At 44.7% G+C, this 16,026-nt stretch overlaps 1 protein-coding gene across 1 annotated transcript in view; it reads right to left on the reverse strand.

The window, feature by feature from the left end:
- Window positions 1–16,026, reverse strand: part of LOC308153194 (lactase/phlorizin hydrolase-like) — a gene marked incomplete at both ends in the record, with an annotated part of 41,785 nt that overhangs the window by 17,092 nt on the left and 8,667 nt on the right. The window contains 5 exons of the mRNA XM_080526280.1: window positions 1,244–1,512; window positions 8,043–9,620; window positions 10,249–10,897; window positions 13,519–14,194; window positions 14,719–14,803. Of these exons, the coding sequence (XP_080382406.1) occupies window positions 1,244–1,512; window positions 8,043–9,620; window positions 10,249–10,897; window positions 13,519–14,194; window positions 14,719–14,803 (3,257 nt within the window). The remainder of the gene's footprint in view (window positions 1–1,243; window positions 1,513–8,042; window positions 9,621–10,248; window positions 10,898–13,518; window positions 14,195–14,718; window positions 14,804–16,026) is intronic.

Here is a 16,026-nt window from a genome sequence, read left to right on the forward strand (position 1 = left end):
TGCTCTTTTCCTCCTCTCATCTCTCTCTCTTCCTCCTCTCCTCCTCTCCTCTCTCTCCTCTCTCTCCTCTCTCTCCTCTCTCTCCTCTCTCTTCTCCTCCTCTCCTCTCTTTCCTCTCTCTCCTCTCTCTCCTCTCTTTCCTCTCTCTCCTCTCCTCTTCTCCTCCTCTCCTCCTCCTCTCCTCCTCCTCTCCTCTCCTCCTCCTCTCCTCTCCTCTCCTCTCCTCTCCTCCTCTCTCTCCTCTCCTCCTGTCCTCCTTCAAGTCAAGTCAAGTCAACTTTATTTGTATAGCACATTTACGTACAGCAATGCTGAGCCAAAGTGCTTCACAGTAAAAAATAGATAAAATGCAGGAAATAAGTAAGCACAATGGACACAATACAATGTAATACAAAATACGGTAAAATTAAAAGAGAGGATAAAAGGACTAAAAACAATAAAACAATAAGACAATAAGAGCCAGGGACCTACAATGAAAACTATAAAATAATAAAAGCCAGGGACCAGGGATAGCTAGGTGGGGGGGGAAGGCCAGGGAAAACAGGTGTGTTTTAAGGAGAGATTTAAAAATCTCCAGGGTCTGAGCGGCCCGTACGTGGAGGGGGAGGCTGTTCCAGAGTTTAGGTGCAGCAGCCGCAAAGGCTCTGTTCCCCCTGGTTTTCAGCCTGGTTCTGGGCACCACCAGCAGCAGCTGGTCTGCTGATCTGAGGGACAAGTTAACACTCGAACAGCCGTGCCTCTTTACCTACTAAGAGAGCCGAGAGTCAAATGACCCCCTCTTTACAACGCTCAAGCTGCTATTGACACACAACCGACCGCTTGTAAATTAAGCCTGCTACCTACACAGAAGAACGGCAAAATAGCTTCATACTAGCTTATCCTGATGTGATGTTGAAAACGTAAGGATACTGGGTGGTAGAACTGCACATATCTAGGAAAAGTCATGAAAGGAGGGTCCTGAAATTTGATCGAGTGCAAAGATACAAACACTTTTCTTTTCTCACAGGGGTCAAATGTCCCCTCGTGGCTGTTCTAGTTAAACATGTCATGCAACCCTTTATAGGAGTATTTTCTGAATATAATATAATAGGAAGTGGCACAAACAGTTTTTTTTTATCAGCCATTGTCATTTTTTTACGAGGACCATACCAACTAAAATGGCAGTTAGGAGCCAACTGGTTATAATAGTGTTTTTAAAGGCTGTTCATGAGCTCAGAAATCATAGCAATGAGCAGTCAGTAACCTGATATGAGGCTGTAGCTGTACTCCAGATAAAATCCTTCCGGAAGTTTCCATAAATGGGTGTGCCGTCCTCCGGGTGGGGAAAGCCGTTGTCCCTCACGACTTGGTGGTAGAAGTGGGCTGAGCGCTTAGGTGTCCTGGGGCGGCTCGGGTGGGTAAAGTCCACGTGGTGGAGCCCAAAGCCCACTGTGTACCCGTTGAGCCACTCAAAGGAATCCATCAGAGACGAGGCAGTGTATCCTCTAAGCTTCACACCATCCAGGTCATGGGCTAAGACGACACAAGAGAGTAAGCAAAGGGTTAATAATAATAATAATAATAATAATAATTCATTTTATTTATATAGCGCTTTTCCGAGGCTCAAAGACGCTGACAATATGGGAGAAACAGACAACACAGAAACAACAAGCAACATAACATGAGCACATGGAACACAGAGTTAGCGAACGGTTTATTCAAATTTTTGTTGTTCTCATCCTAAATGTGACTATCCAAACCGTTTATCTCAAATGCCTCCTCCATAGATAAAAAAAAAAAAACACTGTTGTGGGGAGCATGGCGCGTTCTGGCCTGCAGGGGGAGCCAGACTGTGGTGGAGGGTGGATGACGGGGCTGATTACGGACAGGTGTCAGCAATCAGCCTCAGCATCCAGCCGGTCTTTTTAACCTGTGTGTGTTTGTACCCCCCAGGAGTGAACGAGGCAGAGAGAACCTGCCAGACGGAGAGAGAGAGAGAGAGAGAGAGAGAGAGAGAGAGAGAGAGAGAGAGAGAGAGAGAGAGAGAGAGAGAGAGAGAGAGAGAGAGAGAGAGAGAGAGAGAGAGAGAGAGAGAGAGAGAGAGAGAGAGAGAGAGAGAGAGAGAGAGAGAGAGAGAGAGAGAGAGAGAGAGAGAGACAGAGACAGAGAGAGAGACAGAGAGACAGAGACACAGACACAGAGACAGAGAGACAGACAGAGACGGACACTGTGCCGAAACGAGCGAGCCAATCCCGAAAGGGTTTAGTATTGTTTGTGTGTGTTTATTATTTTCGGAACAGAATTCCGCCAGCACGTCAGCGAAATAAACGCTCTGTTCAAGCCAGTCCTCTGTGCCTAGAGACTCCTACAACTGTTCAATAGCTATGGTCTCCTCCTCCTCTCTTTTACAAAAAAACTCCCACACAACTCAGCCTGAATGGTCTTGATAATTAACTTCCATAAAGATTAGATTAGATTAGATTAGATTAGATTAGATTCAACTTTGTCATTTCAGAGTACTAGACAACAAAATACAGCTTAGCATCTAACCAGAAGTGCAAATAGTGATATAAGAACATGATATAAAAAAACATGACACTGATATTGATAGGTAGAATAAGGCATGAATGTAAGTTTAGAGGTATATACAGTTATGAGCTATGTACAGCTAAGGTAGCTTATGTACAGTATGTAATGTGCAGATGTATAAAAAGAGGCTATATCAAAGAGGTGTGTGCAATGTGCAATAATACAGTATGTGCAAAGGTAGTATTGTAAACATCAGTAGTGCAAAGGTTAAAGAGTGATCACATTGACCAGGGATGTGCAACCAGCAGTCGTGCAAAGTCGTGTCACGGGGGGGGGGGGGATACTGAGAGTCATTGTATTTGGATAACTTTACACTATTTTGATAACATTACACTGTATTACATATTAATATTACATATTACATATTACATATTACGTTTGGCACCTAGCTAACAAGCACATTAATTGTGATGGACACCAACAAGCACAAGTTATCAGACTGTCAAGACTAAACCGCCTTAAAGATGCATTTCGTAGCTTTGCACCTCCTGTGGCAACAAGGCCAGTTTTAGCTTAACCGATTTGTTTTGTTTCATTTTTCTATGTTTCCATGTTGTGTGTTTTAATGTGTGTTTTTTATGCTGTGTTCTTAAGCTGTCTTTATGCTGTTTTTAATGCTGTTTTATGCTGTGTGATGTTTTGTTTTATTCTCATTTTATTCTCATTCATTTTAGGACCACTTTGGAAAAAAGTGTTTTAAATAATGCTTTCAAGTGCTATCCTCTGGACATTACTTAGTGTCATGATGTGTAAATGATTCTATGTCAATTCCTAATAAAAATCTAATCAAATCAATCAAATTAGCTGGATTCAAACAGCCTCCCAGACAGAAGGTAACTAACAACAAACATTTACACATCGCTAGGCTAGGCTAAATTTCAGCAATTAATTTGAAACAGGCTAGTTCCATTGAGAAATTGTTTAACGTCTTATTAATAATGGAAAAAGCTAACTAGTTTTCCATCTGCAAGCTGCCATTTTGAATTAGAAACAACTTTTGTCCCACTTTTTTGATGACTGGTTAACACTAGAACAGCCGTGAGGTGTTAAACAGCACCAGTGAGTACAAAAAAAATTCTACCTTTGCACTCGATCACATTTCAGGACCCTCCTTTCATGACTTTTCCTAGATATGTGCGTTCTACCACCCAGCATTTTTACATTTTCAAAATCGAGTTAGTATAAAGCGTTTTAGCAGTATTTCTGTGTGTGTCTGTGTATTTGTGGCTGCCATCTTTTTCTCCAAGCCTGCAATTCTCTTTTATATCAGCAGAGGTAGCAAGGGGGCACACACTGTGCTCAAATTCAGGCTTCAGTGCTGAATGAGACACAGTGCATAAGACTGATATTTGTGTTTATATATAGGCTACAATAACAATCAAAATAAGATATGTATATGTGCAGACAGTTATGAAAATGATAAACTGTACAGTATGTCTCCCAATCAATGTTCGTTCAGACAATACAACCAAAGGCGTAAAAATACTGATGTTCTCATAATGTAATTATATATATAGCTAAATTAGACTGTAGACTGCTATGGAGGTATATTGAAACCAATATATAGATTATATATATAGATTATATATACAACCTGATTGGATTAAATAAGATTCTGTTGTGATTGTGTTGACATTGTTGTGATTGCAAAATAAATCTTGGTTATGTAATGTGTAAAGAACATGATGACACGAATGCCTATTATGATGATATGCAAAAGGGACAATCTGTCTATGAATCTTGGTTCAATCAAGGTTGTACATAGATATACGCAGATTCATATTTGGATAGTTGATTTTGGCACCATTGTATAGTAGCCAATTGCAGAGAGTATACATTATTTTGTTTGTTTACTGCACATTATAAATGAAATGATGTGTATTAATTATTTTTGTTGGTTTGAATCCTCACTGTGTTCATGTGTCTGCTGATGTTATGGCCGGCGTGAAGTTCACGACAAATAAACAGACTGTGTGAAGCTCATAACTATGATAACACAATATTGCAATATTTATTACTATTCTTTTTTAATAATGATAATCAACTTTCATTCATTAGTAAAGCTCCCGCTGTCTCAATCAATCTCCTCTCCATATATAGCATTTAATCTGTTCCATAGTTCGTTCTCAGCTGACTCAAGCTTCATATCAGATTGCTCTAATAATTTCCCCACTTCTCTGCTTATAGGAACTTTATGCATTTTAGAGAAACATGCAGAGCATGTATTTGACAAAGAAACGTGTAGGCTAAGAACTAGTTTCTAAAGTGAGTTACAATCACTTGATGGTTGATACACGGGGGAGGGTAATCTTATTGATCGTTTCCCATTAGCAAACAATAGCTGCCAATTCATGAGCGAGCCAAGCGGGTTTCAAAGCTGCCAAGCGGGTTTCAAAGCTGCCAAGCAGGTTTCAACGCTTACAAGCTTACAGCAGTCGATTGTCTGCTGATGTTACGGGCACGGCCGGCGTGAAGTTCACGACAAATAAACAGACGTTATCACTGTGAAGCTCATAACTATGATAACACAATATTGCAATATTTATTACTATTATTTTTGTATAATAATAATCAACCATCATTCGTTAGTAATGAAAACTCCCGCAGTTCCGATCAATCTCCTCTCCACTTTACACATTACATAACCAAGATCTCTTTTGACATCACAACAATGTCAACACAATCACAACAGAATCTTATTTTATCCAACCAGGTTTTATATTTTGATTATGACATCATGTCTTTCAACATTGTCACACTTTTCATTACACACATTAGCGGATTTATCATTCTGTACTCTTTCTCTCCTTTCTTTCATGTATTTTCTTTTCTTTTTCTCAATTAGTAGTCTCCTAATCTCGCTACAGTTTGAGCGAGACTGTAACTGTCATTGTTTGAATGAATGAATGAATGAATGGTCTTTATTTGTCATTGATATAGTACAGGTACCAAACAACGAAATTTGGGAGGGGGGGCTCCCCTGGTGCTAGGAAACTAGGTGCTAGGAACTGGTGCTATAACTGTGTTCATGTTATAATGTTTAGTGAACGAACAATTGTTGGGTGTTTGCCACAAATCGGAATTATCTTGCCGTGAAATGTACATCAAATAACATGATGTCGGCGATCTACTAGAACTGCGGGACGACTGCAATGTAGGCTACCATATATATCTGCCATATCATACTGTTTTATATTGAAAAATATGATGGTAAATAAATACATGTGGGACCGATGTATGATATGGCAGAGGTGTGGTGTGTATCAGTCTGTCTCGTTCCAGCGAGTCAACTCGTGTTGACTCAATAAGACATGCGCTTGATGGGGGGAGGGTTGATGGCTCTCGATCGTTTCCGATCAATGAACAAAGACATCGGGTTCCCCCGCAGTCACAGTGCTACATGAAAATATCTAGCCACACACCACATAGCATACCTCCGCCCTATATGTATTTATCATCATATTTCTCAATATAAAACGGAGGTACGATATATGGCAGATATATGTATGGTATATTATGGCAGTTTCTGGCGCCAGTCCCGTTCTGTTGTTCAAAGAATATAATATAAAACGCATCACTGCACTGCTGTCTGTCCTGTGTTGTTTTGTTTGCATTGCATTTTAGCACAGTGCGCCGATTAGATAGAAGATGTTCTACAGAGGGTGATGTAACCCCTCCCTCCCCTCCCTTCCCCCACCCCTCCCCTGCTGTTGTGTCTCGATACCTGGTCAACACAGCTTGGGATTCCAAGGAAATTACTTGGAACTATGTGTGAAAGGGACAACATTGCAATATATATTACAGTTATTTTTTAATAATGATAATCAACTTTCATTCGTTAGTAATGAAAACTCCCGCAGTCTCGTTACATACATGCATACGTTATTATATATATAAATAAAGCCTTGAACTGGCCAAGCATAAAGGCTGAAGATGGAAAGTCACTACAGGCCTATGCACTGTATTTGAGAGGATGCAACAATGCCATGCAAGACTTGCACTATCTGGAAGAGCTTGATAGCCCATCAAACCTCAGGCTTATTGTTTCTAAGTTGCCCTACAAGTATAGGGATAAATGGAGGTCTATTGCCTGCAATATACTTGAGATTAGTCATGGCAGGGCTAAATTCAAAGACCTTGTTGGCTTCATTGGAAAAACAAGCCACAATTGGGAGGTGTGGGGGATGGAAATCCTTTGTTTGGCTGATCTGCGACTATCAAGAAGAATAAGATTACCATCCCCCATGCTTCAACCATTATATCAAGTGAATGGAACTGACTTTAGAAACGAGTTATTCTGGTTTATTTGCGAGGACCACAGGAAAGGCCAAGGATTTCCACTTACACATGTGTGAGGAAAAGTAACAGCGTTTTGTTACAGAACTGTTCGCAAATGTTCCATTTGTTCATTTGCTTTATTGAGGTGACTCTGCGAAATGACAATAACTAAACAAGTCCTGACAACAAAAATATATGTATAATATTGTATATAATGTTTTTTCTGTATATCACTGTAGACCACAGTCTCACTCACATATACACAACACAACACTGTTGTGTATAATACAGTTTTCTCAGTCGCTTTGGTGCATTTCTCACATCACTATTAACATTTGCACAACAGTTGTCAGTGGCATCAAAATGAAAAGTCCTGACACCATTGTTTATGAACAAGATAGTCAAATGGCTTTGTCATATTTTCATTATGACAGTTCACTCTGTAAGTGTTTTCCAATGCAAAAAAATTAGATCTTGAAAGTGAAACCGCAGGGTGCGTTCGTAAATTCGCTATGAGAGCGCCGGAGCGCACACCGGGTTCAACGTCATAAAGGGACCAGGTAATTTGATTGGACAAGAGGCATTCCATGGGTGCTAACCAGATTTCCAGGGCGAATTTACGAACGCATGCTAGCGAATTCGACGACGAAAATCGTCAGAGGAGATATACGGGTTATTTTGATAAACTGGACACATTTTTGGAATATATATTGGTACTTTCTCACCTGAAAACATATTAAAACTTCATAAAATGACATGGTAACACTTGTAAAGGCAAAATTACAGCATTTTTTTTTTTGAAAAAAAATGGACGATTCAAATCGCCTTCTGCTTGCCGGTGCGAAATGCATTCTGGGAAAAGGCGTCGGAGCCTGGCAGACGGCCTTGTGTGACATCGCCCTCCAGCGATCTTTGTGCGTCAGTACACTCTTCTCTATGTTAAACTATCATAGTGCTGAATCACACCTCATCGCGATTGAATAAGGTCGCGATCCGCGGCGGTCGTAGTGTTAATAAGGTCTACATTGACATGGTACCCATTCAGAATGAATGTTATTGCAAGCATGCAATTCTATTGGCCGAAGACCAGATTTCAGGTGGTGAGTTTTTGTCATAAATATCCATATTAATTACACTTTTTACATATACAATAGTTATATAGTAAAATAAAATAAAATAAATTAAATAGACCGTACCTTTTAGAGCCTCATCGATGTAGGTTTTGAAGTAGAATATTCTGTCGGTGTCGTCCACAGTGGTCCCTGTGTCCGTAGCTACTCCGTTCTCTGTAACGTAAATCTCCGGGTCTCCGTACTCCTCTTTGATCCAGTTGAGGAGCCTCCGCAGGCCCCACGCTACGGCCCTCCGGACGCCGACGTCCGTTGTGGGGGAGTCGCTTTCCTCCTCCTCTCTAAGATCCCGGTCGTCGTCGTAAGACTGGGGAGAGAGCCTTGTGGTGGCGTGACTGATCACCTTGGTTGTGTAAGTGTTTATGCAGAACACGTCAGCCGTACCCCTGATGTCGGCCTTCTCTTGTTCAGTGAAGGCGGGGAGCCTGGACTCTGCCAGGCCTTGGAGCTCACTCTTGTTGCCCACCTGCCACTTCACGGCATCGGGATAGTCACCGTTTTTGAAGACGGGGTGTGCGAACCAACCTAGCTGGAACTGGAGGGCGCGGTCCGCGGCCAGTACTTCCCGGGGGACAGCGGCGTCTCTGGGCTCGGCCCACTCTGCGTTAAGGGCGAGGGAGACCAGGCCGCCCTGGGGTTTGCGATACTTTGCGTCGTAAGTACGGTAGGCCTTTGCGTGTGCCCTCAGGAGGTTATGTGCGATCCTGTACGGCGCATCCCCAGGTTTCCTGACATTCGGTGGGATCTCCCCGAGTCCATATCCTGACCACGCGATTGTATGGGGCTGGTTAAAAGTCAACCAAAATTTCACTCTGTCCCCGAAGGTCTCGAAACAGAAGTCGCAGAAGTCATTGAAGATGTCGATCATCTGGAGGTTTTCCCAGCCGTCGATGTCCTGCAGGTCCTGGGGTAGATCCCAGTGGTAGAGCGTCACCATGGGGGTGATGTTAGAAGCCAGGAGGCCGTCGATGAGCCTGTTGTAGTAGTCGACACCCTTCTGGTTCAGGGAAATCTTATAGCCGTTGGGAAATATTCTGGACCAGGATAGAGAGAATCTGTACGACTTCACCTTCAGCGCCCTGAGCATGTACAGGTCTTCGTCCAACCGCTGATAGCTGTCGCAAGCCACGTCGCCATTGGCGTTACCAGTAATGCTGTCTTCTGGCTGGTGGGTGAAGGTGTCCCACACACTTGCACCCTTCCCGTCCACGTTCCAGCTACCTTCAATCTGATAGGCTGAGGATGCCACGCCCCAACGGAACCCCTCAGGAAAGGTGCCGTAGTGATAAATCTTCCTTTCGAACGTGGACTGGCGTGAGAACTTCTCCCAGACGACCTTTGACCTGGAGGGAACTTCAGACGGTGGCAGCAAAGGAGTGCGACGCTGCAGCGTAGCGGTTTGAAACTCTCTGGAACTACTTTCCGGTGGACTTTTGTCTGTTGTCGTTGTATTAGGAAACCCGTTCCTCTCGATGACCTCTGAGTAGAAATAAGCGGATCGCTTCGGGGTTCTGGGCCTGTTGGCGTCTTCGAAGTTGACGTAGTGCAAACCGAACCTTTCGCTGTAGCCCTGCGGCCCCTCGAAGCCGTCCGTCAGCGACTGCACCGTGAACCGCCGCACGTCCACCCCGTCCAGACGGACCGCTGTTAAAACAACCAAAAGAGTCAAAATGAAGTGAAGTGAAACTTTATTTATATAGCGCCTTTCGTACATGAATGCAACTCAAAGCACAGGACACGAGACAACAGTAGGGGAGGGGTGGGGGAAGGGAGGGGAGGGAGGGGTTACCTTGTCTTTGCTTACACTAAACAAGCATACATGTCAATAACACTAATAATAACTTCTACTTTGCTTACACTACAACAAAATGAAGAAGGTGTAGTAGCATATCATAATACTTTGTATAAAATAATGCTTTGGGAGATGAAGTAATCACACATAATCACACATTCACATTGTCTTTTTTTACGTTGGCATTGCTGTTTGATTCATATTTTGGCATTATTATTATTATTATTATTATTACTAGTTTGCCATCACTCTTATGTACTTATGTTATGTTTCTGTATGTTATTGTTGTGTTCTTTATAAAACTCTGGGTGATTATTAGGTGGAGGCGCCACATCGGCCTTCTGGGTTGTCTTGCCTCCTCCTCCTGCTGTTTACTTGCTGTGTTCTCCGTCCACTGTGTACCTTCTAAATGTGTGCGAAATAAAACAAACAAACAAACAAAAGTACATCCTGCTGTAAATTACTGTAAAAGAAACGTACCTTTCAACGCCTCGTTGATGTAGCCTCTCAAGTACTCCGTGCGCTCCGTGTCGTTGAGAGCGTCTGCAGCACTGTACCCTGTGGGCATCCCGCTCCCCGTTATGTAGACGGGCACCCTGGTGACCTTCAGATACTCTGCAGAGATGTAGTTGAGTAGCCGGCGTAGGCCCCACGGCGCAGGACGGATCCACTCAGACACCGTAGGGGACCAGGCCGGGTCCACGTGGGCCTGGAAGTCTCCCACCCCCTGTGGGCCAGGGACACACCCACCCGCGACGTCGCCCACCCTACGGGACGTGTAGTGGTTCAGCCCCAAGAAATCGGCGGTTCCACGCATTCGCCGGCTCTCTGCCGCAGTGAAGACAGGTAGTCTGGCCGGTTCAGAGGAGCAATCGAGTCTTTTCTGCTCAATCTGAGTCTTGAGCGATGCCGGATAGTCCCCGTCCACAAATATGGGATGGGCGAACCATCCTAGCATGAACTGCAGGTAGCGGTCCGCGGCGGCTACGTCCTGCGGCCTGGAGGGGTCCAGCGGCTCGGCCCAGTCGGAGTTCAGGGCGATGCCGACTCTCCCTCCCTGCTGCTTCCTGTACCGGTCGTTGTACACGTGCCAGGCCTCTGCGTGGGACTTCAGTATGTTGTGAGTCGCCTATCAGTTGGGGGGTTGTTCAGACAATGGAACTCAATTCATTAACCAGGCGACAGAAAAGAAAAACTTTCACCAGCCGCTGTTTTAAAGCACTCTGTGATTGCACCAACAAAATACAGAAACATTACAGAAAATGCATATGCGAACAACATATATATATACATATATACTGTATGTATTGTGGTGGTCCACTTGTATGTGCAGAACATAGTGGTGAAGCAGGACTTGATGACTGCCATGTTCACTTAGAAAGTGTTGATTGATTGATTGATTGAGTTTATTCATGGATCGAGTAAAAACAGTAATCCAAGGGATGACATGTGAAAGTGTGAACACTTATTTCCAACATGGTTCTTTGATATTAACATACAAGACAACAATAACATCAATAACATCAAACAATCATTAAATAATCATTACCCCCCCCCCCCAAACAAAAAGGATTAGGAACTTCTAGCCCAGCCCTGCCCCCCCCATCACGCTGGGAGGTACCCCGGTGGCCTCCGTGGAGTCATGCCGCTTTCTAGGCATGACCATCTCCCGGGACCTAAAGTGGGAGCAGAACACCGAGGTCCTCACAAAGAAGGCCCAGAAGAGGATGTTCTTCCTCCGGCAGCTGAGGAAACTCAGGCTGCCGAGGTCCATGATGGTCCAGTTCTACACGGCCATCATAGAATCCATCCTCACCCACTCCATCATCACCTGGTTCCCTGCTGCAACGACCAAGGACAAGGCCAAGTTGCAGCGGGTGCGACGTTCAGCAGAGAGGGTGATCGGCTGTCCCTTGCCCTCCCTCAACTCCCTGCATGACACCAGGGCTCTGAGGAGGGCAAGGAAGATCATGGCTGACCCCTTCCACCCCGGCCACGGCCTCCTCACCCTGCTTCCCTCTGGAAGAAGGTTGCGGCTGCCTAAGGCACTTAAGGCCCGCCACAGGCTCAGCTTCTACCCCTCAGCCGCCAGGCTGTTAAATGACTCTGGCTTCCCCCCCCCCCCCGCCCCCAAGTCTGCCCAGGACTGAACTGGACTCTGTAAAAAAAAAACTCTGCACTGCACTTTACTTTATACCGCACTATCCAATGCACTGTTGTCTGTCCTGTGTTGTTGTTGTGTTGTCCTGTTTTTTGATATGTGAAAAAAGTATAAACGCACTTGCTGTGGTGACGAAGCAAATTCCTATATGTGTAACGCATAGTGGCAATAAACGTTATCTCAATCTCAATCTCAATCTCAATCTTCTAGGAAAAATAAAAAGAATAAAAGTAGGCTAAAAAAATAGGCTTTCCTATCTGTTCACCTTACTCCAGAGGTAAGCTCTAAGCTCTGTCCTCTAAAAGCCCTCCTAGTTTCTGCTTGTTTTATATTAACACTAGAACCTTTTTTACCTACTAAAAGAGCCTGCTTCCTAGGCTCTGGTAGGGCTCATCTCCAAGGGGGATGAATCTGCTTACAGGAGCGAGATTGACTTGGTGGTCTCCTGGTGCACCCGGAACAACCTGGAGCTAAATGCTCTTAAGACAGTGGAGCTGATAGTGGACTTCAGGAGGAACCCACCCCCTCCCTCTCCAATCATACTGGGAGGCACTCCAGTCACCACAGTGGAGTCATGCCGCTTCCTTGGGGTGACAGTCTCTCGGGACTTGAAGTGGGGGCCCCACATCAACGCCCTCACAAAAAAGGCCCAGAAGAGACTGTTTTTCCTGAGGCAGCTCAGGAAATTCCACCTTCGTAAGACCACGCTAGTGAACTTCTACACGGCCATCATTGAGTCCATCGTCACCTCCGCCATCATCATCTGGTTCCCCGCTGCAGCGGCCAAGGACAAGGCCAAGCTGCAGCGGGTGATACGCTCGGCGGAGAGGGTGATTGGCTGCCCTTTGCCCCCCCTTGAGGCCCTGTTTAAAAGTAGGGCTTTGGGGAGGGCCAGGAAGATCATGGCTGACCCCGCACACCCAGGACACGGTCTCTTCGCCCCGCTCCCCTCAGGCAGGAGGGTGCGGTCCATAAATACTGTGAAGGTCCGACATACCAACAGCTTTTTCCCCACAGCCATCCGGCTCCTAAATGCCGCTGGCCCCCCCCCCCCCTTGACCTGACCCCTATCTATCTACCCTCCCTCCAACCCCACCCAGAGAGCTTTGCACTGTCTGGATATGAACACTTGAACACTTGAACACTTGAATCTCTGCACTTTATATTGATATTAATTATGACTCTTGCACTTTGATGTTGGTTTGCACTGTCTTGTCCTGTCTTGCACCTGTCCTTCTGTAAACCGTGCTCCATGGTACCAAACCAAATTCCTAACATGTTTACATGTCATGGCAATAAAAGTCTTCTGATTCTGATTCTGATTCTGATTCTGATTCTACACAGAAAAACGGCAAATAGCTTTATATTAGCTTAACCTGATGTGATTTTGAAAATGTAAGGATACTGGTGTTGTACACTGGGTTGTAGAACGCACATATCTAGGAAAAGTCATGAAAGGAGGGTCCTGAAATTTGATCGAGTGTAACACGTTTCTTTACTCACAGGGGGATGTTGTCAAAATGACCCCTCGTGGCTGTTCTAGTGTTAAGTGGAAGGCTGTTGTGGCCACACCTGGCCAAACCACTCACCTGGTAGGAGCTGACCACGTAGTCCTTCCTCCCGGGGGGGTGCTCCCCCGTCCCGTACCCAGCGTGGCTCACCACCCAGGGGCTGCCGAAGGTGTTCCAGGTCTTAACCCGATCTCCGAACCTGGAGAAGCAGAAGTCGGCGTAGTCTCTGAAAGCGTCCACGATCGAGTCGGCAGTCCAGCCTCCCAGGTCCTGGAGCACCTGAGGGAGGTCCCAGTGATGCAGGGTGACGGCGGGCTCTATGCCAGACTCCGCCAGAGCGTCCAGCAGCTTGTCGTAGTAGAGCGCTCCTTCCTCGGAGCGGTCCTCCCGGCGACCGGAGGGGAAGAGTCGGCTCCAGGAGATGGAGAACTGGTAGGCGTCGACGCGGAGACCCCTGAGCAGGTAGACGTCGTAGTCCACTTTGTGGTAACTGTCGCAAGCCAGGTCGGACGTCTGGTTCTGGAAGGCTCGGCCCTCGTGGCCGAACCGGTCCCAGATGGACTCGCCCTTCCCGTGTTCTGACCAGCCGCCCTCCACCTTGAAGGACTCGCTGGAAGCGGCCCAGAGGAAGCCGTCGGGAAAAGACTCGTTCAGGAAGACGTCTCGCTCGGATGAGGTCTGAGAGCCAAACTTATCCCACACACTCTGGTAGCTTCTCTCTAAGGAGCGTGTGTCTCCAGTATGCTCTTTAATACTGTAGGCGAGAGAGGTGAAGACAATTCTTTTTTATTTTTTAATTTTGTTTACCTTTATTTAACCAGGTGACCTCTTTGAGATGAGGAATCTCTTTTCCAAGGGGGATCTGGCCAAGAGGGGGCAGCACAAGGACACAGGCATCCATTCAATACACAGATAATAAGATAAGATAAGAATAATAAGAAATAAGAAATTAAAAGCAGGTTTGGACGGGCACAGATACTGAATTAAAAACAATGACAATTTCCAATAAGATACATAATACAAAATAACAAGAAATTATAAGCAGGTTTGGGCGGGCACGGATACTGAATTAAAAGCAATGACAATTTCTAATACTTTCATCTTCTAAGTCCTTTAAGATCGTTATTATTATAACGTTATTAATTTCAAATAATACAGAGGTATGGTATAGATGCAATGATACGAATATAGAGATAAATCTAGCCCAATCTCTGATTTGTGTTATTGCGTCATCACAATTATAATTTCTTGATGCATTTTAATAAGTGAATCGTTTACCTATCAGGAGTATCCACGACATCCAGCTCCCCAAACAAGTCAACCAAGTCACATCCCAAAATGTGCAGATCTTTGTGTCTCAGAACTGTAATGGTTTCAGAACATACACAGTGGGTCGTTGTTCAAATCATCCATACTAACACACCTATTATCCATAGGATGGATTTGAAAAGAACTGCAGTAACTCTTTCTTTCTATGCCGATCTCTCCTTCCAAGCCACCACTGTACATCGCTGGGAGGGAATCAGTGGTGTAGCCTAGTGATACGCAGGCCTACGCCATATACCCACTAGGAAAGGCCAAGGATTTCCATATACCCACTTAAAAATGTGTGAGGACACGTAACGGTGTTTTGTGACAGAACTTTCACTTTCATTCATAAAATAATTCACCCCGTCTGTGTTACGAAGCACTTGACTTTTGGACCATTGGGACTGACTATAGCTCATATACCATCAACGGGGCGAGATGCGACATGAAATATGTCAAAATGCAGCACTATCATGCACAGATCAGCCTCATAACATGTAATGTTAGATATATAACGTTAGACAGGGAGCGCAGATGTATTTTTATGGGGTTCCGAAATGAACAATATGAGGCTGGGAGGGGAAAATCACAATATAATACCCACTAGAAAACACTAGACTACACCAGTGATACCCACTAGAAAACACTAGACTACACCACTGGAGAGAATGCTGTTGGTAGGGGTCATCTAACGTCATCAGGGAGGCTAGTTGTCTACAGTAAGAACGGCTAGGACGACACCCAGCCTTAAAAGTTGTGCCAAGATGTGTCTAGTTGAATAGGTTCATGTACAAACATCTGTGATGGTGGGAGGGACAAACATGGTGATCTAAAAGTAGGAATGACAGCATAGAAGGAGCTCCCCCCTATAAACATCTGTGATTTTGCCACTCTCATTCAGTTGTGTTCCAGACCAACTCGTCTGTTGCATTCTGGGAAGTTTGTAATAAACAAACTGCTGTTTCGGCTAAGCTCAGTGTTTTCCACTGGTCATTTATTCTCAACAACCAGACTATTTGTTTTATTGGATTTATATATTGGACACATTTTTAAACCTATTCGGTTGTTAAGTCGTGACGTGTTTCCGGGTCCAAAGTTGGCTGGGGTTCGAAATGCCGCAGTAATAATAATAATTCATTATATTTGTATAGCGCTTTTCCGAGGCTCAAAGTCGCTGACAATATGGGAAAAACGGGAAAGTGCTGTGTCCCTTGTTGTATGAATAGATCAGAGTCTAAAAAACGATTGAACTGTCATTCTACCGCTTTAGTACACTGG

This window comes from Nansenia antarctica (assembly GCF_963989245.1).
Source record: "Nansenia antarctica genome assembly, chromosome: 3".
Taxonomy (NCBI): Eukaryota; Metazoa; Chordata; class Actinopteri; order Argentiniformes; family Microstomatidae; genus Nansenia; species Nansenia antarctica.